The sequence below is a fragment of the Podarcis melisellensis genome (assembly GCF_964234715.1).
Source record: "Podarcis melisellensis genome assembly, chromosome: 4".
In the NCBI taxonomy this organism is placed as follows: domain Eukaryota; kingdom Metazoa; phylum Chordata; class Lepidosauria; order Squamata; family Lacertidae; genus Podarcis; species Podarcis melisellensis.
In genome coordinates, this window is record NC_138531.1 from 21518387 (window position 1) to 21544006 (window position 25620).

The following is a 25620-nucleotide window of genomic DNA, read 5'->3' on the forward strand; positions in this document are numbered from 1 at the left end:
ACTGTTTGCCAGTGTAGAGATGGCTTCTTCCATGGGGAAGCCCTAGGGCAGTTGCTCCATTGCAGATAGTTCTCTTGCAGATAGTTATCGGATGTTAAAGCCTTAAGGCAGCTTTAAGGCTTTAAGGTACCTAACTCTATGGTAGTTAGGCTGGCACTGATAATTGCCTAGTTGAGCAGAAAGTGGAAATAGGTCATTATATTCAGTTTCCTTTATTGTGCCACTGAAAGCGGAATTGCCTTATTTGTTTTAGGCAGCTAAGCAGGCAGACTAAATTAAAATAGTTTGAGTGTAGTGAACTGCACCTTTTGTTAGTTTTGAAAATTAATTTTGCAGATGAATGAATGCCTGTTTTGGGGGGAAGAAACGTATTCATACCTTTTCTTTTCTTCTTCATATTTAGGGTCACACCAAAATCAATGCCTTTAACTGGGCTAAAGTTCGAAAACTGAGCTTTAAGAGGAAGCGTTTTCTTATTAAGTTGAGGCCAGATGCAAACGTAAGTATCTGGAATGGCGCAAGGCAATTTGAAGTGGCAGGAGCCTGACGAAAGCATAAAATGTATTATTTCCATTCAGCTTATTCATACTGGATTCTTTAAACCACCTTTATCTCTGCATAAAGTTGTGAGCCTATACCTTGCCCAGTTCAGTGGGCTCTGAATTGTGACATAGGAAATGAACATTTGTTTTTCCCACCCTGACTGCTGCTGACTTCATTTGGGACACCCCTTTTCTGTGCTAGTCCAATCATAGCTGCTGAGCTTGCCTCCCTCTCAAACTGATCTTGGGTGTTCCTCTTCCCTCAAATTGCCCCCTTAAACCAGTTTGCCGGTAGTACCTCTTACAAAATGTACCCTGGTTTAGAAATAGGATAGTAAATTCAGAAGAGGATTGATGGGAGAGGTCGTAAAATATGAAAGGAATGGGCCAATGAAGATGGTAAAATGCACTGGGGGAAGGGTGAGCAGAGGTAGGAACTGAGATGAGAGAATATTGCCACTCCAGCGTAGAAGGAGCATCATTAAGACAAAAAGGACACATTAATAAATGATTATTGTTATTTCTATATTGTAGGGCTTCTACCTGCTCTCCATGACATCCAGGTTTAAATCTCACCTTGGCTATGAAAGTCAAGCCCTGGAAAGTCACTATATATCAGCCTCCAATTCTGCCTATCCTTTCCCATTTTGGTCATCTCCCTAGGGAATAACGTAACAATTGACTACCTCCAAATACGCTGTTCTGTTCACTAGGCTTAGTCCTAGTTCTCACTGAACTGGTAAACCTGCATTTTGGGCTGTGCCACTTCAGACTACAGGTGAGGACTTAAATAAGCCTTAATTAGAAATGCATCTCCATGGAAAAACTGGATGTCAGGAGGATTCTTGGCTAGAACCCTGAAAACTAGTTTTCTGTGTGGGAGGAATTGTTTAGTCATGGGAGTCCCCACCCACAAACCTGTGGTCCAAAATGGTACAGTCCTACCACTTGAGTGGAAGCTAGTGTCTTATCTCTTAGATTTGAATATCAGGAACTGACAGTTCAGCAGATTCTTGTTTCCCGTCAGCTCTGATTACTTAGGAAGCTCTCACCATTCTAAAATATTTCCTGTCATATCCTGTAGCATTCACAAAATGAATGTTTTGAGGCTGGCATTAAATGCTTTGAGGCAGATGAAGTGGGTCAGCAAGAGAAATGATTACTTTAGGGAAACAGATAGTCATGTTGATATAGGTGGAGGGCTTCATAATGTTCCATTATAACGACTTTTCAGGAAAGTTCCATTATCATACAATCATAGGGTTGGAAGAAACCTTGAGCATCGTCTAGTTTAACCCTCCGCAATGCAGGAATATGCAGCTGGCCCTTACAGGGATCAAACCTGCAACCTTGTCATTATTTGCACCACGCTCTAACCAATTGAGCTAACCACCTGCCTTGTTTTACATTCTACAAAACAAAGAAGAGTTTGGATTTGATATCCCGCTTTATCACTACCCGAAGGAGTTTCAAAGCGGCTAACATTCTCCTTTCCCTTCCTCTCCCACAACAAACACTCTGTGAGGTGAGTGGGGCTGAGAGACTTCAGAGAAGTGTGACTGGACCAAGGTCACCCAGCAGCTGCATGTGGAGGAGCAGGGAAGCGAACTCGGTTCACCAGATTACGAGACTACCACTCTTAACCACTACACCACACTGGCTAACAAAATGAATAGTTCAGCCTCTCAGTAGGGTCCTTTTCTGTCTAGGTACTGTATGGTATAGGAAAGCATAGTAGATGCTGAGTAGATTCAAAAGCCATATCATTCTTAAAATAAATAATTCTAAAAATAAAGGGATCAGTGTTATTGCTTGCTTTAATTTTATGCAATATAACTGTCCTTTTTTACATTCTAATGGAAATGTGTTGTGTTTTATTCAAGAAGTTGGTTCAGATGAAAGTGGAGGGAAATGTCCACATTTGCACTTGGACGATGTTCACTCTCCTTCCGGTGTTAAATCTCCCACCATTATCTTTCAGAGTTCCTTCCAGGACACCCTAGAATTCCTGATGGCCAGTCGGGATTTTTGCAAAGCCTTTTGGAAGATCTGTGTAGAGCACCATGCCTTCTTCAGATTATTTGAGGAGCCTAAACCAAAGCCTAAACCTGTTCTCTTTACCAGAGGTTCATCCTTTAGGTTCAGGTAAAATATACTTTACTTTGCTACAGTAATCCAGAGAAAAGTGTGCTCACCCACCCTGAGCTACTGCCTCAGATCGGACATAAATGTTCTCCAGCAAACCATAGTTTGGTGCAATGGAAACAAGCAATAAACTTGAGCACACCCTCTTCCCTCCTTCTCTGACATCCAACCCCAGAAACTCTAGTTTAAAGGCTCCATACAAAACTCCCTCCAAGTTTGTAGACAGGAAATAAACCAGGAAATATTTGCTGAAGCCATAAAGGAAAGAGAGAGTGCTTGAGTTTGTTGTGAGTTCCCATTGCCACAACCCATGGTTTGTTGGAACAGGAGCATTATGTATTGACAGAATTACTGAAAGAGAGGCAAATGTACAGTGGTACCTCTGGTTACGAACTTAATTCGTTCTAGAGGTCTGTTCTTAATGTGAAACCATTCTTTACCTGAGGTACCACTTTAGCTAATGGGGCCTCCTGCTGCCGCCCCGCCCCGCGATTTCTGTTCTCAACCTGAGGTACAGTTCTTAACCAGAGGTACTACTTCCAGGTTAGTGGAGTCTGTAATGCAAAGTGTTTGTAACCCAAGGTACCACTGTGTTTATTTTCCATGGTTGAGCTTGCACTTAACATTTCTATACTGAACAGTTTCGGACTGAGGACTGTAGACTTCATCAAGGCATCATGTATTCTGTCTTCCTGAGTACTAATGCATACGCGCATGAACACAGAGAGAGCCACATCAAAAATGGCAGCACCTATAATTTAATGTTCAGTTTAACAGTGCACATCAGGCCCAGTTTTTGTCATTCTTGGCTTGATGAAATGTTTCTTGAATGCTAGGGGAGGGGAAATGTTGAGAAATTTGCGGGTGGGGTTAAAAGCTGGAAGTGACATTGAGATACACCTGGTGATTTCTCTGTCTCTTCTTTGTGAAATCAAGTAGACGTTGTTTATGACAGTGGGGCATCATAGCCCTTCAGTAGTCTCTGAGTGTGGATTAAGGCTGAGAATACCTGCAAAGGGTTGCCCGTACTGAGGAATGGTTTCTTAAATTTAAAAAGCCCATTGTGGAATATTAAGGTGGCATACATAATGTTCCTAGGTGGTCTCCCCTACAGCCAGCTTCAGCTAAGTGGGTAGCCCTGTACCCTGGAACCAGCATAGTAATTAACAAAATATCATTCCCCCAATTTCATGGAGTCCCAGTCATAAGGAGGCACTGACCCAGTGGAACACCCAAGCTAGCACCTCAAATATAGGATACCAGAGATACTTTTGGAGAGGAATTGGGACACACTTTTGGCAGCAGCGGTTAGGAAAATTCTAATGCTGAGCAAAGTGAAAGGCACAGGAGATAATGCTATGATGTGATTAAAAAGGTAGGCCACCACCTACACATGGACATTATTGGCTGTAAAAGGCAACCAGGTGACTGCTGCTCACTTGACAAAATTAGAAAGTATAATACCTCCTAATAGCTGTCGGTATTGTAATTGCCCGGTTGTAGGAAAAGGAGAAATTCCACCGGAGCAAATTTGGCAATAAATTTTTGGCCCTCAATAAAGTGCCTGAAACATAACCCATCTGTTTTGAACCAGAGAAGGCAGAACGATGAACATATGAAAATAATAGAAAAGTGATTTTGAGTTGGCAGAAAAATACAATCATTTTTTAAAAATAGCCGGGTTAAGAAACTCAATAAATAAATAAATGATAAAATTAATCAAATGTGACAATGAAAGATGTGTAATGCTTTGTGACGGGTTCTACGATGTCTGAGTGAAATCTTATTGTCTTGCAGTCTTCAAGAGTGTGTTTCATAAAACAGCCTTCACAGGCCTAGAGCCTCTGGATATTTTTGACTACAGTTCCCATCGGCCCCAGCCAGCACGACCAGTTGTCATGGGTGGTGGGAGTTGTAGTCTAAAACATCTACAGGGCACCCAGTTGGCAGAATATTGTTAAGCACATTATCAAAGATTATAGGACAATATGATTTCATCCATGTTTGGTTGTTATTGTATAATATTGAATTGCTTTGCGGGGGAGGGGGGAGTATTTAGGGTGCTGCAATATTTTACTGGTTTTACTCCAACAGATTAACATAAGCATCTCTGTGGAAGTTTTATTTATCAACTACATTACATAAAAAGCCATTTCCTTCTTATATATATGTTTAGGCTTCCTTTTTAGGGTTGAGCTTCAATCGGGTGATGGAATTTGGGGATTTAAATTTATTATATTTATCAAGGAGAGTTTATATTCCATATGTCATGGGCAGGCAAACTAAGGCCCGGGGGCTGGATCCGGCCCAATCACCTTCTAAATCTGGTCCACAGACGGTCAGTGTGTTTTTACATGAGTAGAATGTGTCCTTTTATTTAAAATGCATCTCCAGGTTATTTGTGGGGCATAAGAATTCGTTCATTTTTCTCTCTCTTCAAAATATAGTTCGGCCCCCCACAAGGTCTGAGGGACAGTGGACCGGCCCCCTGCTGAAAAAGTTTGCTGACCCCTGCCATATGTGGCTATTTCAAGATTCACTTTTTATATTCCAGTTCCTTTTTTAATTACATTATGACCTAGATAAATTAAGTTAAATTGAGAGAAATGCACCAGAATTGGGATTTGCTCTGTTTCTTTTGCTGTCTCAGCTCTGTGGCTCATCACATATGTTCCTTTCCCATTTATCTCGACCGCTTGAGTTCTGTGTGATGTTTCCTCTGCATACCAAGCTTTTCATGCTTATTTTCAGGATAGCTGAGGGATGCAGTTTCCCAAGCATGTAATTTGCGGTGGCCGTTTATGCTGATCTACACACTACTCGCTGAATGTCCTAGAAATTATTCAGACTCGTAGTAAAAGTCTGCCTGAAGCATCTTTAATAATTAGGGGCTATTTCATTTCATGCTAGATATCTCTCCCCACTCCACCCCCCAACTTCCAAAGTCTTCAGACAAATATTTCTGAGAGTAAAAATATGTGTTGCTTTTCCTGGGTGCATTGCACTCAGAAGGCCAATGCCACCCCACCCCAAGATGTTCTAGGAGGCCCTGGAGAGTTAGATGCTGGTCAGGTGTCACCAGTGTGATGCTCTCCAGATGTTGTGGAGTACAACTTCCAGTCATCTCTGCCATGATAGCTGGAGCTGATAGGACTTGTGTTCCACAACATCTGGAGAGGACCACATTGGCTAACTCTGGGCTAAAAGGGCCAACCAATAGTCTTGACTTTTTGGGGTTCGTATTTGATCATATGTTTGTCTTTCCTCTTGTCTTAAGTAGCAACTTTAGTCTACAGAGGTACCTCAGGTTAAGTACTTAATTCGTTCTGGAGGTCTGTACTTAACCTGAAACTGTTCTTAACTTGAAGCATCACTTTAGCTAATGGGGCCTCCTGCTGCTGCCACTGCGCTGCCGCTGCACGATTTCTGTTCTCATCCTGAAGCAAAGTTCTTAACCTGAAGCACTATTTCTAGGTTAGCGGAGTCTGTAACCTGAAGCGTATGTAACCCGAGGTACCACTGTAATTGTTTTAGTCTATATGTTTGAATTGTATTTAAGAAAGGGATGGGAAACTTGTGGTCCTCCAAGTCCCATCAGCCCAACTGGAAGGGCCAGTAGTCAGTGATTATGGAAGTTGTAGTTCTAACAACATCTGGAGGGCCACACGTTCCCCAGCCCTGCTTGAAGAGTCTTAATTAAAGCAAAACCATGGTATCCTCAAGTATTCTGAAGAGCTTAGTAAGAAACTGACAGTATCAATGCCCCAGGTACTCTTTTATTTTAATGCAAATAGAAAATTGACATCTTTCTGTCCAAAGGCATGCACTATTTGTTAATCTTTTTTTTTAAAAAAAATCTCATTCAGAGACAGGACCATATTCATTTGAATCTTTAGTACACTTTCATTTAGTATCTATAGGGACAGCTTCCTAGCAGAAAATTAAAATGGCATGTTAAATCATAGCTTATCAGCTGATTGCCTAGTTCGCAAGGAAAATATATTGTTCGGATAATAATGCACACTCTTGATAGCACACAGTGTGTTTTGCTTTATTTATCCACAGAACTTTTTGAGATGTTTCACGCATGGCAGATTTCTTGCACAAATACTGCCTCTGTGCAAGCGGTTGTATGCATGGCATCATGTATGATTGACACATACATGTCTCTTGTGACATGTGCACATGGGGCGGGAGACCCTGATTACTAGCCGGCTACTACAAGTTTGTAGATGTGGTGAAGCAGACGATAGTGTGATTAGCATTATGTATTTCTAATGTTAAAATAGCATTAAATTAAATTATTCATGTTTTCATCCATTTTGAATAGCTGAGCATAGTTTTAAGCCAGATATGAGTTTCCTCAGATGCTTAATAGGACAGAGTTTCATAGCTCCAGCTTCAGTGCCTCTGTATGCAGCCTAATGCATAATTCAGTGTTCCCTCTCTGGGGAAAGGGGTGTGGGAATCAAATAAATATGACATTTAATAGCAGCGACCAGCAGCTTTCACCACCAAATTTTCTGAACTGGAGCCACCTGGGCAATTAAAATTTGGAATTTCAACAACAGTATTCTTAAAAATTCAAAACTCGTGGTGGTGGTGGTTCCTTAGAAGTGGTATAAGAGTATAGAACTGCCTCAGGCAGGTACATAAGTAACTGAGGTCCTTGAAATAGTTCCCACAAGAGAATTCATCAGTCTTTGCGATAGGTTAGAAATGTACCCAACAAGGGAGTTGAATAGCACGGAACATGAGTTTTCTCAATGTCTGATATATCTTTCTGCTCTTAAGAGTGGCTGGGCAGTGCTGCAAGTTGCTAAGCTTCACACTCACTGTTTCAGAGTAGGCAGGTAATATCTCTGTAAAGGTTTGGATAGAGTTGACTACACCACGTCTTGGCTTGTAGTAACAAACCATTTGATCTCTTGGAGAACCTTACACCTTATGGAACTCATAGGGGTGTGGGTGGGCGTGGGTGTGCAGGTGTCCCCCCACTTAACGTGCAAATCACTTGCATGCAACTATATACAGTGGTACCTCAGGTTAAGTACTTAATTCGTTCTGGGGTCCGTACTTAACCTGAAACTGTTCTTAACCTGAGGCACCACTTTAGCTAATGGGGCCTCCTGCTGCTGCTGTGCTGCCGGAGCACGATTTCTGTTCTCATCCTGAAGCAAAGTTCTTAACCTGAGGTACTATTTCTGGGTTATCCGAGTCTGTAACCTGAAGCGTATGTAACCCAAGGAACCACTGTATATGCACAGTGCCAGGAAAGAATTAAATGAATTCAATTCAAACCCAGAAATGGCAGAAGAGAACTTGAGAGTCCTTGTGGCTGATGAGGGGACCCTCCTTGGAGCCCCAAAAGGACATCAGTGAGGGTGGAAGAAGTCCTGAAGAGACCCAAGGCACAGCGGGGCTTTCTTTAAGCTGCTCAGCCTCCCCGCCTATCAGCTGATGTGTGGTGTAGCGCAGCATTTTTGCATTCTCAGGCAGCAAAAGCCAGAGGATTACTGGGGGACGCATGGCCCACCATACACGACCAGAGGACTGCATTCAGTTTAATGGGTGCCAGTTATGAATGCCTGCAATCATGTCGTGAGCAGCTGAACATAAAATCACTCATATATGTAAAGGAACATTTTTATGCTAAAGAAGTAGAAAGGAACACAATGGTTCTGTTAACCTTTGGACGTCCGGTTCCTCCTACCCGAGGCATGTAGGTGAAAATTCACGTTTGCTTTTTTGCAAGAAATGCATGGTTTTAGCAGTAGCCTGAGAGCAGGGGCTTTTGTGGTGCCAAAACATGCTGAGCGATAAATCAGTGCCACCACATTGCGAGGCTCCTTGCCTCTCCGCGACACTTCCAAGAATCTGCAGCCGGTGGGGACAGAGTCTTTGACAGAGTGATGGTGCTGATTCAGAGTGATGAATACTCCCAGGCATTGTGGATGTGTTGACATCAGAGGCATTCTCATAGCAGCAGATTCTCCAGCTTTTATTTACTGTTCCTGGTAACTAATAACCATGCCTGGCATCAGAAACAGCCCAGAGTTAAGGATGCACTAATACTAGAAGAATGTACTTCCACAGCCTTTTATTTTCGTGGTTTTAACTCTTGGTTTTGTTTTGTTTTGTTTTGTTTTGTTTCCTTCCCAGTGGCCGAACTCAGAAGCAGGTTCTAGACTATGTCAAAGAAGGAGGACACAAAAAAGTACAGTTTGAAAGGTGAGAAAGAGTCTTTGCAACAACAATAAAAATAATTTGCTCTGTTTACTTTTTGAGGGTTTTCTTGGGCCTCATGCATGCTCATTCAGCCCAGTTAGCCAAATGACACAGCTGCAGGAAAATAGGGAGAGTGTTCTTGGCTTCAATAGTCTTCCCAGAAGAAAATGGCAATATACACAAGAAAAAAACAGTGAGACATAGATTTTTCTTTATCTCCACCCCACTTTCTGGCTTCTCCTTCCTGCTTCCTCAGTTTTGTGCTTAGGTGTTTTGGAGTTTTTGAACTTTTTTTTTGCCTTCTAATCAGCTATCTATTGCTTTTTGTCCCATGTGTTTGGGTTATAACGAATGGTCTGTAAAATAGTTCCTGCTTGTTAACAGTGAGGGCTTGCTGCATCTTGACCCCAGGTCCATGAAACCTGCTCAAATTACTGGTGTTGTGATCATAGGAATTCAGGCCATCTGTAGATAGGTAGACAGTTACTTCTTAATTAAACAAACAAAGCAGAATGAGGAGAGCAAATTGGCGCAACTGGCTACAGGCAGTGAAATGTTGAGACAATAGAAGGTTGGATTGTTGCATGCTATTGCCAAATGTGTTTCTAAGCCAGTCTGCCACATGATGAGTTCAGTGTTTTTGCTAAACTGTAGAATGATCCTAGCGACAGGTTTGTGTTCTGAGTCATCTTTTGGAGTTGGAGGATTTATTTTTTAGTGACTTTGTGCTTTCCTTTTATGCCATTTATGTAACACATAGCTTCACTGAAATAACGCATACATATACGACAGAGAGGAAATCTGTTTTTGGACTAGAAGTCTGTTTGAAGCTGGGCTTAGAGACATGATTGTCTGCCATTGATTTATTCACAGGGGTGGGAAATAACATGCATTTTAACTTGTTGCAAAATATGTGTGGTTTTTTTTACCTCTTTCCAGGAAACACAGCAAGATTCACTCTATTAGGAGCTTGACAGCAAAGCCTTCAGAACAGCATTCAGAGGTGCCAAAACAAGTCAGTTATATTTCATGCTTTTGTAAGCAAAAATGTCCAATAGTTCTGTTTGTCTTGCCTAGGCCATGTTTAGCATTGCGCACTGTACCATAATTCACAGCCAGGAGAGGCCAAATGAATGGCAACACTGCAGCTTTAAGCAACTTTGTCCTTTTCTCTGGTTTGGAATGTTTCCAAGCCAAGTAGAAAGCAGTAGCAGTATTTTTATTTGTGTTTATTAATTGTAGTTCTTAGGCAAGCCCTACACACATTAAAATATCTAAAGTGCGTGCCTGGCAAGTTCATATGTTGATTAAATAAATGAATTATGCAGATATGCATTGCTGTACAGTGGTACCTCAGGTTAAGTACTTAATTCGTTCCGGAGGTCCGTTCTTAACCTGAAACTGTTCTTAACCTGAAGCACCACTTTAGCTAATGGGGCCTCCTGCTGCCGCTGCGCCTCCAGAGCACGATTTCTGTTCTCATCCTGAAGCAAAGTTCTTAACTTGAAGCACTATTTCTGGGTTAGGGGAGTCTGTAACCTGATGTGTATGTAACCTGAAGCGTATGTAACCTGAGGTACCACTGTATATAATCTGCATGTGCACTTACGGATAATTTTTACAAAGGGTAGGCTTCTTCTTTCATGACAGGTTTGGAGAACTTGCCATCCTAATTAGGTCCTCCAGGGTTTGCCATTTGAGCCGAGGCATGCCCACTTCCCCTACCCCTGCCAACATAGATGAAGTTCTTCCTGACATTGTGACATGTGGTGATTGGCAGGTGGGTGACACTGCCCACTTGCCAGACTTGGCCCATGAGGCTTGGAGTAAATAACAGGCTGGCCCTCAGGGAGACTCCTGGATTGAATGTGTTATTTTATGATCCATGTAAACAGTTCCATTCTACTTTCTGAGAATGTTGAAGAAATTGACCCCAGATTTAACCCAGTTTCACTCAGTGAGCGCAGGGAATAAAACAATACTCCTCCCCCCCCCCGCCCCCAACACAATCCTGATTTTCAGAATTCTGAAGGGTAAAAATGAAGCCAAGCCAATGCAACCTGTTACTAATTTGTGGTCAAGGCTGCCTTCTGAAAGAAGCTTGATCTGTTGCCTAGAAGCAGCTCAAAAGAAGAGAATGTCTGTTGGTGAAATTCCAGTGAAAGCTAGGTGAAAAAATTAACAATCTTGCTGAGAAAAGAAACAGTAATGGTCTTTATAAGCATTTTGGCTAAAAGTTCTCAATTCATAAAGATTTTTTCCCTTGAGCTGGGTTGGCTGATATGACTTCCTGTGGCATGTAATGATTTTTTAAAAATGTTTGTTTGAATCCCTCTGATATAGCTCAACTAAAGTATTGCCTTGTCATAGTATTTGCCAATAGTTTTGATACACTCACACACAGAGAGAGATTATTGTAATATTTATTTATGCCCTGCCTTTTTCCCTGGTGGGTCTCAAGGCAGTTTACAGATAAAACAAGAATTGCTAAAAAACATAGGAAAAAATAATTTTAAAAAATAAACATCAATAGAATTAAAACTACATACATATATAAAATCTGTTTAAAAACATACAAATAATTACAATAAAAACTGCCCAGCGCCGGCCTTTTCATTTAAAGCAGTCAGTTCCCCAAAGCCTGTTGGAACAAAAAAAGTCTTCGCCTGCTAGCAGAAGGACAGCAAGGAGGGAGCCAGTCGTAACTTCTCCAGGGAGGGACTTCCACAGGCTCAGAGCAGCCACCACCGAGAAGGCCCTCTCCCGTGTCCCAACAAGCATGCCCTCCTGTATTATCTTCATTCTAGTGCATGACTTAGAGATCCATATTAGGCTAGAGATGGGGAATCGGTGGCTCTCCAGAGATGTTGCTAGACTACAGCTCCCATCATCCCTCACAATTGGCCATGCTTGTTGCAGCATGGGAGTTAGAGTCCAACCACATTTGAAGGGCCACAGGTTCTCCAACCACATAATAGGAACAACAAGATGGCATTTCACAACCTTTTAATCTCATGAGCTCCTTTGATAATGTACCATAAGCTAGAGACAATCCACAAAACTGTTGTGGGACATTAGATTTTGTTCTCATAGGCAGCCTGCCATCTACCAGGTCAGACTGTTTTGTCTATTGGGATATTGTCCGTGGTGAATGGCAGTGCCTCTCTAGGCTAGGGTTTCAGGTGGAGGTCTTCCACATCACCTATTTACCTCTCCTAAGGTGGCAGGGACTGAATCTGGTACTTTTCACGCATGCAATTGCAAAGCATGTGCTTCTGCCACAGAGGTGAGGCTTTCTCTATCAGGGTTCTATGTGCTGCAGAAGTTGACCAAAGGAGACCAAAGGAATGAGCTCTCCTCTCTTCTATTCTCTAGGCTTGAAGGCATATTTAAATTTGTAGCACTGTGTTGTATGGCACATTTGTAAAGCACTTGATGTTGAGATTGGTGCTGATTTGTCATCTTTCTGTCCCCTCTCATCTCTTTCCTTTCTCTTTCCAGAGCTGTAGTTTTACATATGGAGACGGTGCTGATTCCCCAGCAGTCCAAAGCTGCCGGCAGGGGAAGGAACTAAAAGTTTCAGTGGAAGATGGTGGACACCACACGAGCCCTTCCCTGAAAAAGAGCCCCGAAAAAGAAGGCAGGAGGCTGGACGGTGCTGTGATGGAAGCCATGGAGGAAGAAGAGGAGGTCGCAAAGGACAGATCACAGCACAGTAGATCTCAGACACAGCAACCGAGCACAGGTCCTGCATCCCGGGCTGCTCGTGGCAGTAGCACATCAATTCCTTTCATTGACTGCAGTGATGTAGATAGTGAATATGACCTCCTCAGAGGGCAGATAACCCGCTCACAGTCCCAAACAAATGACAATTATGAGGGTGATTCAACCAGTGGTGCCTACGTTGATTATAGAGGTGAAAATCGTAATAGAATTAGATACAGGGATTCTTCCATCTCCTCTATAAAGGCATCTTACCATCTCACTGAAGACTGCAATGATGGCAGCCCTTCTAGTATGTCCTTCTATGTTGGTGGGAGTCCCAGAGTCCCACGGCACAGCACTCTAGTTGATGAAATGTTTAGAGGTCCAGATACCCGTAGTCCATTGGCTACTCCCTTGCCTTCCAGTAGCAAAGGATCAAGTCCTCACATGAGTTTCAGTAGAGCAGGCTCCCAGAGTTACATCTCCGAAAACGGGCATGACTGTAGGGTTAGGAGTAAAGATGATGATACTCGTTCCTATAGCTGCCACGGTTACAGCAAGCGCTCCCCAGTCTCGCAAAGGCCACACATGGAAGTGGTTTCACATGCGCGCAACAGATCTGAAACAGACCCATTTATCTTGAGCCAGGTATCTTCCACTCCAAACCAAGACTATAGAGCAGATAGGTATCATAAAGGAGGGACGGTTAGAATGGTCCCTTCACAAGGCAAAAACATGGCAAATGGTGTGCCAGCTGCTAGTCACTCGAAGCAAAGCCCAGTTATACAGTCCTTGTATGCTAGGGGCATGATGGACCATATGTCTACCATCCAGATATTGGAAGGTTCTACCAGCAGTGGAACGGAGTCTAGTGACTCAGATTCAGAAATGGTCAATCCTTTCACCCACCCTCTTGTGTTTGGAAATCCTATAGTGCTCAATTCATCCCCTATGCCAAGGAACAAGTATTCATTTGGCAGCCTCCAACTAGAGGAAGAGGTAGAGGATGTGTCTTTGGCCCTCAGTGATGAAGATGGTGTTCATGTCTTCAGTTGCTGAGAAAACCAAGCAGCACTTCCAGGAATAGACCAACCTAACAGGAAAGTGATTTGTTGGAAGGTTGTTCATCGAGTACATAAAGCAGCATGTCAACCTCTTAACCTTCTCCTTTTGAGAAGTTAGAAGGAGCTACTGCCATACAGAGAGGTGGTGAAATCTACTAGTGATGTGGATTTTGGGGGGGGCGGGAAGGAGGCCTGATTTCTCATCTAACAACCCTGTTAGTAGATTTGTTCATTAAGAAGAAATCTGTACTCTAGTTGTGTGTCATATTTAATGAAGTATAGGCCAGATAGAGATGACTTGTAGCCCCAACCTATTAATTTTTACTTAGAAGCATCTCCCGCTGTTTTCAGTGGAACTTAATCACAAGTAAATGTACATAGGATTGCAGTGTTCGTTATTCGAGAAGCAACGTGATTTGAGTTCATGGTACACACATGTGCTTTTCTCTCCTTCTAAAGGAGAGCTTGCTAACCAGTGCCTCAGTTTAGAGTTTAAAGTTTTACATTGCAATCAAAATGCAAAAAAAAAGGATATTATCAAATCCAGGCATTTTTAAAAATAATAATAAAAGAGCTTAATGACAGGTTTTTTGAAGGAAACAATACTATAACCACAAATCATTCTTATGCTGAAAGTATGAAAAGTTGCATTTGTGAGCTGAACAAGTTTTTCCCTATTTGAACATGTTGAAGAATATGGAACATGCAAACTTTAAATAGGGTGGGGGGGATGTAAGCAGTCTTTTGAAAGAAGCTCAGTGGTATGTTCCTGTAGTTATTAATGGGCTCGTTTAAACATCAGAAATCATAATTTCTATACATTGGTTGTAAAATTGCTTTCAGCGTAGTAGATCTTACTTGCAAATGTTCTTCTCGGGTATTTTGTCATCATTAGTCACGGGGCCAATTCGAAACAGGAACCCAGATCAGATGCTGTGTTAAAGCAGGCTTTACACATGCATCCCTAGCTGGTTGAGAAACCAAGTGTACATACATTTTCAGACATGGTTCATATCCTGATCAAGCCATTTCTGAAAACTAAGCATTCAGCTAATTGGGAGGGCAGTAGGATACTAGAGTTAGTCTCCCACACACACCACCCAACTGCTGGTCAGCATTCTTGTAATTATCTGAAATGGTTTTGCACAAGCAGACCCTGCCAGCTGCTGTGTTCTTGGACATGGGGGTCAGGTAGACTCTGAATATTGCATATCTAGCAAGGCATGGAATGCTCCAGTCTTTCTTTTTCATTTAACAATGTAATAAGATAAAGAACATTGGAATCAGGAAATCTGTAAGGAGTAAGACAAATAATTTACCCTGTGTTTCAGGAAACTTTCTTGAGTAAAGAAAAGCAGCAAATTATACCCATTGACCTTACCACCATTGCTAAGTGTGTTTAACTGGGTCAGAGGGGGGAAGTATGGGAAAATGTATTCTCAAATGAATGTGTCAGAATTAAATAATAGAGGGCAGCTTTAGCTGAGTACAGTTGATTCCAACTATTCATTCATTCTCATGAAAACAAATGAGCCAGTTACAGGACATCTTTTAAGCCTGAGCAGTTCTATATTTTGATGGTTTTAGATTTTTATAAAACAAAATCGATACGTTTTATAACCTTTTTCTGATGCCTTGAACCAAGACATGTTAAGTGGTACATCTGAGTGTAAGAATATTTTAACAGAACTCAATCTATAGTTGCCTAGTCCTCTTCAGTATTTTACATATTCCTAGAACAGGGTAAATGGCAAGGATGGGCAACATGTTTGCACTATAGACTGCATTGGAAATACTTGCCATTGCATGAGCAAACTTATTTCTGTGATTGTGAGGGCTGTTTTTTATTTAATGGGAACTGGGATTTACAGGATTATAACAATCCAAAGGGTTAGGGTTTTGTTTTTTAAAGGCCTTTGGGATGCTGACATATGCATAGGATTATTTAACCTCCTCTCTCGTGCGTTTTTGTTATACTGATGTGAAGTTCAGTGCAGATGTAAATGCAGTTCAGATATTTTGTTTAGTTAGTAGACAAGAGAACAAGTAATCAAATATGTGACTTTGTGGTTAGGCGGCAGCATGGGCTAATAAGGGAAGGTTTTATTTAATGTTGTGCTGAGAAGGTGATCTGTGTTTTGGGTTTAGAATAGTTTGTCAAATCATTGCCTTTAACTACTGAATGTTTAATTTAAAGCATAACTAAACAAAAACCCACTTTGGAAAGTGTAGATAGAATGTACACAGTGTGTCCTTTATTGGCATGTTTGCTGACCTCTGGCGATTATGGCATAGAAATTACGTACTGTGGAGTAAAGCACTGGCTTGTTAGGTGCTTCACAAAAACACTAGTTGTTTCAATGATTGCGCCCCCCCCCCCGGCATTCTCGAGCAGATTGCACGATAGTTCATTTCCTCCTTAAGCTAAAGCATCTTAATGTTATGATTAGAAGTGGCCATTGGTCTACAAAATGTCTATGTTGTGGTGATGATGTGGATTCAGTGGAGAGTGTACATTACCACCTACCGTTGTGTGCGCATTCACTAAGCATTGTAGAGAATGTGCAGAAATGAAACGGCATAAATAGGATTCTGTATTACCCAATCGAAGTGCATAGCCTCTGCCTGATGTGTTTGGGGTCTGGGGGGGTGTGGAGGGGAGAGAAATGGGGTATTCCATACATTGCCAGTGAATATGCATAGGAAACCCACAAGCAGAATACGAATGCAATATATCCCTCTCCAGGTTGTGATCCTTAGTAAGTGCTATTCAGCACTTACTGGGCCTCATTCTCATGCAGTGCTAAGCCTAACCAAGAGTGAGCAAGCATACAGGTACCCAGAGGGGAAATTGCAGCCATTTTGCTCCCCTCCCAGTTTTGCTGCTGCCTTGCTACCCATAAAACATGGTTTGGATTGCCATTATGTGCAAACCTGGGCTAGTGCTTTGTCTTCCGCAAAACAAACTACAAGCAGGAAACGGAAAGTAACCTTGGCGGTTGTTTGTGGTTTGCTGGAAGTGAGACAAACAATTGAGTTCATGTGTGATGCTAGACCAAATGAATGGCTTTGTGCCAGGTCGTACATCATCAGTAGGAGCAGGAGAGAAGCAAAGCAGTTTCTCTCTGGGTACAAGCACACTTGCTCATTCTCACTAAGGCATGATACCGCTTAGAGCTGCATGCAAACTGGACCATTGTTTCTGATGCTGGAGGCAATATATAAGGGCTTCCACCCATTGATAGCCTTGCCATCCACGGATTTGTCCAGCCCCCTTTTAAAGCAATATTAAAGTCTCTGCATCTTGTGACAGGAAATTCTAAAGTTTAAATATGCCACTGTTTGAAAAAGCATTTCCTTCTGACTAAAATCTCCTATCATTCAACTTCATTGGACGACCCTGGGTTCAAATATTACTAGAGACCACCATCATGCTTCTTTTTGTACTTGCCTTTTTAAAAAGACCTAAATGTTGTAGCCTTTTCTCATAGGGAAGTTGCTTTAGCCAGCTGATCATTTTGATTGCCCTTTTTGGAACCCTTTCTAGCACTGCAATGCTCTATTTGAGGAGCGGGAACCAAAACTGTACGCTGTATTTTGAGTACAGTTGCACCATCGATTTGTAGAGAGATATTACTAATCACTATCATGAAATTTGCCCCTCTCACACTAGATTTGCATTAAAGGCATCGAGTTATAGGCAGCTCTATTTTTTATTATGATTTCTTTTCTAATGATTCCTCATTATTGTCCTTGTTTCAGTAACAGAGATGTTACCTTGATCAATACTTAATTATATAATGGTGTTTTCCATCACTGAAATATCCTCAAAGGAAATGGCACAATTTAGCTTTACCACTAACCATAGGGCTGGCATTGCCGTTTCAGCCACATAAAATCATGCTCTTGTTTGTTTTTAAATTTACAGTCCTATTAAACAGTGCAGCTCAGATGAAAAATATGAATTGTGTAGCTTAAGCACATCAGATTCCTAATTGTAACTTGTAAATATGAAAACGACGAGCCTGTTGCCAATTAGAATTCTCATTGTTGGTATCCACTACTTTCTTTATGTCTGCTCTCTGTGTTGTGCATAGAGTTAAGAGTAAATTGGAAATTTGCTACTAAAGCAAAGTAAAATGGGCATTATTGATGGTGGGGTGAATCCCAAACTGAGGCCCACTTTAACCATTCCATGAAAGTAGCAGAAGAGGAACCATTTCTTCCTTTCTTCCTGTCTACTTTTCTGGCTCTTATGGGGCGACAGTTGATGCACATTTACCCTAGAGAGAGTGGTGCACATTCTGTCTTCTTCATTTGAAGACTGAATAGCTTGACTGTTCACATCAGTCATAAGTGTTGGGAGAGGACGCACGGCCAACAGTTCTTTCCTTGTCACTTCTATGGTGCATACAAAGTGAACCCAAGTCAAAAATAATTTCCCAAGTATGACACGGTTTCCCTTTTAAGTCTCTCACATGCTCTGTGGTACTTGGACATGCCCTGCAGATTCTTAACAGTCCTAAGAATCTACAGAATCTTTGTAGCTATCCATACACTGATCTTCACTTTAGATTATTATTTTTTAAATAAAAAGTTGCACTTCCTTTTAAGGCTCCTCTTAAAAAACGAATGTAATATTAGTAGTGTGTGGCGATTTTTTGTGTCTCTGTTTTTTGGAGGGTTCGCTTTCTAAATACAGCAGTATTTTATTAATGAACCCACCCACACCCACTCTCAATCATCTGTTCTATAGATGTGGGTCCCCCCCATAAGATTCTTGCAGAGGTTAGGAATAGCTCTGTTTCTCTGGTTCTTGAAAAGCAGTCTAGTATACCCACCCTTTCGATGGGTTTTCATCTCACTGATGAGGAGGAGCTTTTTGATTACTTGTCTGTTGTGCTTTATAGAAAGATCGGTTTTATCTAATTATCTGTTAAAGCAGCTCTTGCATTTTACTTTTTTCAACAAAGGGAATAAAGCTCACGTCAGGAATCCGTGCAAAAGAGCATTTGTGAATGGAAAGCATGCCATGCTACTCAGCATAGGGTCGCCATGTTTCAAACAGTGCAAATCCAGACAGAAAAGTTGTTGGGCTTTTTTGCCAGAGCTGTTGGGCTTTTTTTTTTGGCTGCAGTATTCTGGATATGTGGGGGAAATTCTGGACGTATGGCAACCGTAACACGGCAGCTGCAGCAAAACGCTCATGACGTCATTCAAACATTACTTTTTATGCAGAATTTCCAACATAATTATCAATCTTGGGCTTGGAAAGAGTTGCCTATTTCAGAGCTCACTTTTCAGGAAGGGCACGAAATATTCCACTCCCAATTTCTTATCTCCACCCCACCCCTTATTGCTGTTCTGATAGTGACTTGATCTAATATACAAACTTTGGCTATGTTTCCTATCATTGGCAGTTCCCTGATATATTTCACACATTGAATTATAGGTTTGGAAATTCAAAACTTAGAAAATACCAATTCAAAAAAATTGCTGGGGGTCTTCATTCTCATTCTTGTCATTTGTTTAACAATGGTTTGTTTGTTTGCTTTTTTTAAAATAATATATATATATACTACTGTATGTTTTTTCAGCATGTACCTCTATGGGAGGAAAAAGCCTTTTTCCATTGTTCTGTCTTTATACTCAAAGCATGGTGTATCTTCTGTTCCTTGCATTGTTTGCCACGCTGCCCCAATGACCTTTTGCTAGAGGGGGAAACAGTCCACTTGGAAATGGAAATATCCTCCTAGCACAGTGATCCTGCATTCATCTATAAAATTCATTATTTCGTGGTCACCCACTGCAAGGATCCTACTTTGCAATAAACAAATGAAAAAATGGAGAAACTGATGAGTAAACGAATGTGACCTTCTGCACAAATATTTGGACCGTGGTGATGATATGGAGCCACCATGCCCTTCGCTTTCGAGTGAAGGCAGCACTTAAAATGATTGGATCCATTACAAAATTGCTTTTTAGCAGGATCACTGCTTTCTTAGGGAGATGTGAAGCCAAAATGGACAGTAGCTGCAGCACATGCTTGCTTGCACATGTGGATTGGACCAATGTCCTAGACTGTGCAGGCAAACATATTCTGTAATGTTTAATATGCATCTTATTTAGAATAAGCAACTATTTCTACATGCATGTGTGCTTTAAGGAACTGTATTCAGACCACTATTTTTTCCCCCTGTCCCTTTTCGTTTTGCTTAGTTCAGCGATGGAAAGAACAAAAATAGACAAGGGACATGCTTCACGCCTCTAAAGGTCCCCTCACCCATATTGCTATTAGACTTATCATGATGTACATTATTTTCCATCAAAGGGTAATCCGTTATCGGCTAACTGCTGCAGTTACTGTCCAGTTTTGTACCTGCCACTGTCTAATACTATTATATATCACTTCAGCATGGATTTTTGTACCCAAGAGGAAGGGGTTCCTGGCTACTAAACCTAATGCTGAATTTGGTGACTGTCTGTAAGCATGTCAGGCCGAAGTTATCCTATGTATGCATGACATTAATTTCGTTTTGCTTTTTTATTACCTGTACTGAAGGCTTTACCCTTTCTAACTGGTGTCTTGCTGTAAAACTTTTCCTTGCTTAATTGTTGCTCACATTGGTGACCCAAGTGCAGGGGGACGTGTTCATTGGTACGATGCTCCATACTATCACCACTGTCACGGGTATCCATTTCAAGCCTTAAGAACCCCAGAAAAACCTTTTTGTCCTTCCTCTTTCGTTTATCTCAGCAAGGCAGCCTCTGTCCCATATCTTTGCTGAAATTGCATTATTTTTATTTTATGTTATTTTTGAAACCTCTTGCTGCATCTCCCCTTTGAAAACCTCTTGTCCAATAAATTAGCTCAAGAGCAAGCTGTGGCTTTGCACGTTCCATAGAAATTGTAAGAGGGGATGCATGACTTTCCTGGGTCCCTCTGCACTATACATTTAAAGCAATATCTTTCCTCTCTGAACCATCAAAGAATCCTAGGAACTGTAGCAGGAACTCTGTGAATTGTAGCTCTGTGCAGGACGCAGGGGAGATCTTCCTGATACAGAAATGGAATACTCATCTGCCCCCAAAGATATGGGCCTCTCTCTCCCCTTCCCCCCAACTTTGCCCAAGGCTCAGAAAGGGATGGATGGGTCCACACAAATCAGCCATTTCTCTGTTCCTTCTTATAATCTTCGCAGCTCCTCTTCTTTAAATTGTGAAAGGGGGATCTGTGAAACAAAAGAACACTCAGAATTAATTCTGTTTTAACTGTCTTGACACCGGTGAGGAGTGTATGAACTCAAGTATCTTAGCTATAGCTGTCAATAGTACCTTTCTTCGTTATTATTGAGTGCTGGTTATAAATCTACATTTCTTTAACACGTTCTTACTGAATGTGTCTGCTTTCCATCATTCTTTTGAGTACGTTGTCTGTTTTCATTTTCTTTTTTAAAGAAAAGGTTGTTAGATGTTTGGTGGTGGTTCTTTAATTAAAAAAATAGCTATACATAAGCCACTGTAAGCAACCTGTCCCTACCCCATTCCAGCACTTCCACCTCAAATTTTGCTCGAGGGAATCCTTATTTTGTTGTTGACGATCTGAGGAACACCGCTGGATGCTTTGACATGAAGCTAAAATTACTATTCACCCTCCATTTTATAGTATGAGGAATGTGGAATGCATCAGTTTGATTTAGAGGCATTTGCATTTCTGACTCTAGTGTGTATCAAGGAAAAAAATTAAATAACCAGCATTTAAATATTTTTGAGGTCCAAAATAGCAATCTTACCAGTATCCCAGTTCAGTGATGCAATTTTTTTAGTTATAGAAGTCTAAAGGAAATTTTAATCTTATTTGAAAGCCTTTTTTATAGACTTGCTACGAATCCTTCTAGGGATTAGTTCACATTACACATCATCTGCATTATTCAGCTGGGCATCAAACAGATTGGGGTGGGGAGTTATGCAGACATAGATCTAAGACAGTACAATCCTATGTGTAATTACATATGGATTAGCAATCCAAATGCTTGCTTGGGGTTAAATATTTATATAAAGACACCCTTCAAGGCATTAGCTGAGTCCTTGCTTATGTGGAGAAATGAGTTTTGAGATAGAAGAGTTCCAGGGAATCTTACTTTTTTTGGCCAATGAAGAAGCTTTCTACCAGGAAAATACTGCATTCATTATTTCAAGGCTAGAGTTATGTCTTTAGCTATCTTACAGCCAATGGCGTAGCGTGGGGGGTGCAGGGGGGGCTGGCCGCACCGGGCGCAACATCTGGGGGGGGGTGGCGCGGAAGAGACTCGAGTGCTAATATCCACGGGTTAGGGGGCGCAAATTACTTGCCTTGCCCCGGGTGCTGACAACCCACGCTACGCCACTGCTTACAGCCCCCTGAAATATCACTTGTTTTCTACAGGGCAATTATATATGTGTTCATAGGAAGCATTTCTCAAAGGTGCCCCATTTTACAGAAAGGCACCATGTGGACCGTTCTCCCAAAGCTAACATGACTGAAGTGAACTTCAAATCGTACAATATGCTTGTAACGTGTTGTGATTTTCTGCAACTCCTTGTAGGAAACAGCAGATTTTGAAGACCGACAGATGGTTATTAAGGAGAGAAGCCTTCCACCTTTGTTCTCGCATGAGCTCTTGGAAGTTACATAGCATTTCTAGGATGTAGCTTATCACATGTCTTGCTATGCATTGTGATAAGTTCAAAGCAGTGCATCTGCTTGACAAGCAAGGAGCAAAAGAGTTCTGCTTAAAAGGCGAGGCTGATTTTAATCTAGATCATGACGTACAGCATGGAGAAAATGCTGTGAAGCCTTCTGTCCATTTTAGTTCCTAGCCTTTGGCCTTCAGTAGATAGAAAGATAGGTAATTTGTCGATATTGGTACAGATATTACATCCAATAACTCTCACAACTGAGGCAGAATTTGCAATGTAGCATAAGATAAAGCAGGCGTAGGTTATGCTGTTATCAATCAAGCGGCCATGAATGCTTAGGAATTGCGTCTGACCACAATGGGGTCTTTGTGAAATTAGAAGGAGCAATTTATCATCTTCTTTGTCCTTATAAGCAACGAAGGGGTACCAGGTAACAGAGAAATATTTCTGCATTTTGACTCCGATAGCCTGTCCATTGCTAATACCCAGATTCCAGTCCACCATCCCTGTAGCATAAAATGTGTGTGGCATCTTCCACACGTGCAGCTGCAAGTAAGAAAATGATTAGATCTCAATTCTATACAGCATTTGTTTAGTCTCCTCTTCCCAGATATTTTGACAGGGGAAAAACACTGTATTAATTAGGCCTTTGGAAACGCAACTGTCTTACATTTGGTGGTCACTGGGTGATACTAAATTAAGAACGCTCAAAGGAATCTTGACTTTATTTGCTGTGAACTGTCCCCAACCAAACCTTGGTGGAGTTTAGATTCAGAGAACTGCGAAACACCAGTTCTGAATTGCAGTAGGCTGCACAGAGAGACCCTTTGCTGAGGTGCTGATTAATGCCTTTGGAGCTTCCATGCTATCTAGCTGAGCCACGAGTCAGACAGGAACCCTCAACACTACAGCAAGTGTTTTGATGGGATAGCCCAAGCATTTGCATCAGGCTGCCATACAGATGCCCTGCTGTATAATGGCAAATACACCACTTCAGTTGTTGAAGATCTAGAGAAATAAAAACAAGGTTGTTGGTCATGTATAGCTGCTACTTCCAATGATTAGCTGTGGCCAGTCCGTAAACTTAGATTTCAGATGCTTAATGTCTGAGAAGCAGAAAATTTCACATACGGATGCTAATGTTTATTTTCTTCTGTCATGTGGGCAGGCATGGTGCCAGAATCTCTGTGTTTTTACTACATATTTGAGGTGATACTATGATTCTTGTAGGTCTTTTGTACATGTCGTTTGAAAACATACCAGTTGTAAACTTAGAAAATACGATTTCCTGACCTTAGGGCCCCTCCCTTCTTCTTTTTTCTTATAACTGCATTAATTTTATTATGAAATTATTGTATACAGTTGTGTACTAGTGTCAATAAAATTGACATTTGTGTAACAAGCTCTGGCTTTCTCTCAGATTTTCCTGAGCATCTGCATAGCCTGGAATTGTGGGTAAATTTATTTCATTGAGGCATATAAATATATATCTACAGGCAAGTATCCCATTTGCTCTGCATAATTTGCTTTGGTGCTGATAAAGATGATGAGATAAATATGAAACTTGCTAGTGCAGCTCAAAAATCTATACACCATTTAGGTCCTGCTGAAAAACGAATTGATCATAATCTCTCTGAATTTTTGACGCTGTGCTATATTTTACTGGGGCTTCCAAGATAAATTTCAGATGAAACTTCTTGATATGTTTGTAATAAAGAGCCTATTATTTGTGCGTGAACATGATGGGTATTGTCCGCTGTACTAGCTGACAGCTTATTTGTTTCCCTAAATTAAGATGCTTTTGTAAAGCATGAAGGAAGATTAATGGGTTGCAGAAATATGTGGTTGGAAATATATAGTGAATGCGAGCTTGATGACTACTTTATGTCAAAAAGAAATAGTAGGTTTCATCCTAGAAAGGAGGACAACATTTAAAGCCCTTTCGGGCCATCATCTTTCACGTAGCCACCAAAGTGTGCAATTGTCCATTTTCACGCTTTTTTGTACACTTTTCTTAGGCTTAACAACAGCGAACATTTTGAAGTGGTCCTTCCACATGCTTTTTAAAAAATAACATCTATTGTATCAATGTAATGCTAGCATTTCAACCCCAAAACAGTCAGAGGAGCGTGGAATAACTTGACAAGGTACACTGTACATATTTATGTTGTATGTAGCAAGAGGGCTTGAGTAGTTTGTTCCCTTTGTTCTAGATGTGACATTGACATAGAAATCACTTTCCTCCTCTAGAGTCTGCTCTTTCTAATGCTTATTCTGTTAGCACCCTGTGAAATAATTTTAATCAGTTGCATTTCCGGAGTTTAAGTTTGTAGGAGGGTGAATAAAACGCCAGTTAACTATAGGGTAACTCTCTCTGTTTCTACATTTATTATGTACTAAAACTAATAGTAGAGCACAGAGAAAATTTACAGCTTTGACAATGTCCTCTTTGGACAGCATTACTCTCTCCCACACAACTTGACTGCTTCTTAAACATCTCATATTTTTTTTCTGATTACAGGATTTCACCAACTGAATCCCACCCCTATCCCCATTTGTTTCTATTTAGATTAAGTGATGAGGAAGACAATGAATTTTCAAATAAAAATGTGGGGAGAGGATAGAGCAGGACACGTTGCTTGTATCTCTATGCATAACAAGTGATGGGGGTTGGAGTTCAGTGAGAAAAATGTCTCTGTTTCTTTGGGTGCTGCTAATTGGGTATTAGTACTAATGGATGATAAAAACCATACATTTTGAATTTGTAGTGAAAGCTACAAGCTTTATTCTTTTTTTGAGCTGGCTGCAGATTGGACAGCTTTATTGCCTACTGGAACTAAGACCAAGGTCCTTTGACCGTATGGCCCAATTCAAAGTTATGGAGATGAGCAGGGCTTAGCCTCCGATTCATGTGCTCCCCCATTTGTGTGCAAGAGGAGGAGGTTTAAAACTTCCCGTCATGGCTTTGAACAAAATGCAGTTTCCTCTTGTGCCTGGATCCAGGAAACGGTGACTGGTTTTAACCACGGTTAATTGGTTAATCTGGGATCTGAAACCACAATTTGATCCCGGTTTGCTTCGACTAACTTGAAAAAGCCAGTTCCTATAGTCAGATATAGTGGGAAGCTGGTTTGCTTAAAACTAAAAACAGAAGCTTGAAAACTTCTTCCTTTTGTTCATGAAGGGGGAGATGGAGCAACAGTAGTTTATTGTGGCATCTGAAATGTGTGAGTGGAATAAGATCTAACAACAGAAGC

At 41.2% G+C, this 25620-nt stretch overlaps 1 protein-coding gene across 7 annotated transcripts in view; it reads left to right on the plus strand.

Annotated features, from left to right (window-relative positions):
* Window positions 1-25620, plus strand: part of FARP1 (FERM, ARH/RhoGEF and pleckstrin domain protein 1) — a 182785-nt gene that overhangs the window by 119055 nt on the left and 38110 nt on the right. For 5 of the 7 annotated variants that reach the window (XM_081908171.1, XM_081908172.1, XM_081908169.1 and 2 more), the window contains exons 9-13: window positions 404-499; window positions 2524-2687; window positions 8850-8918; window positions 9855-9930; window positions 12417-12660. In XM_081908171.1, coding sequence (XP_081764297.1) covers window positions 404-499; window positions 2524-2687; window positions 8850-8918; window positions 9855-9930; window positions 12417-12660 — 649 coding nt within the window. The remainder of the gene's footprint in view (window positions 1-403; window positions 500-2523; window positions 2688-8849; window positions 8919-9854; window positions 9931-12416; window positions 12661-25620) is intronic. The other 2 variants (XM_081908174.1, XM_081908175.1) reach the window with 1 other exon arrangement.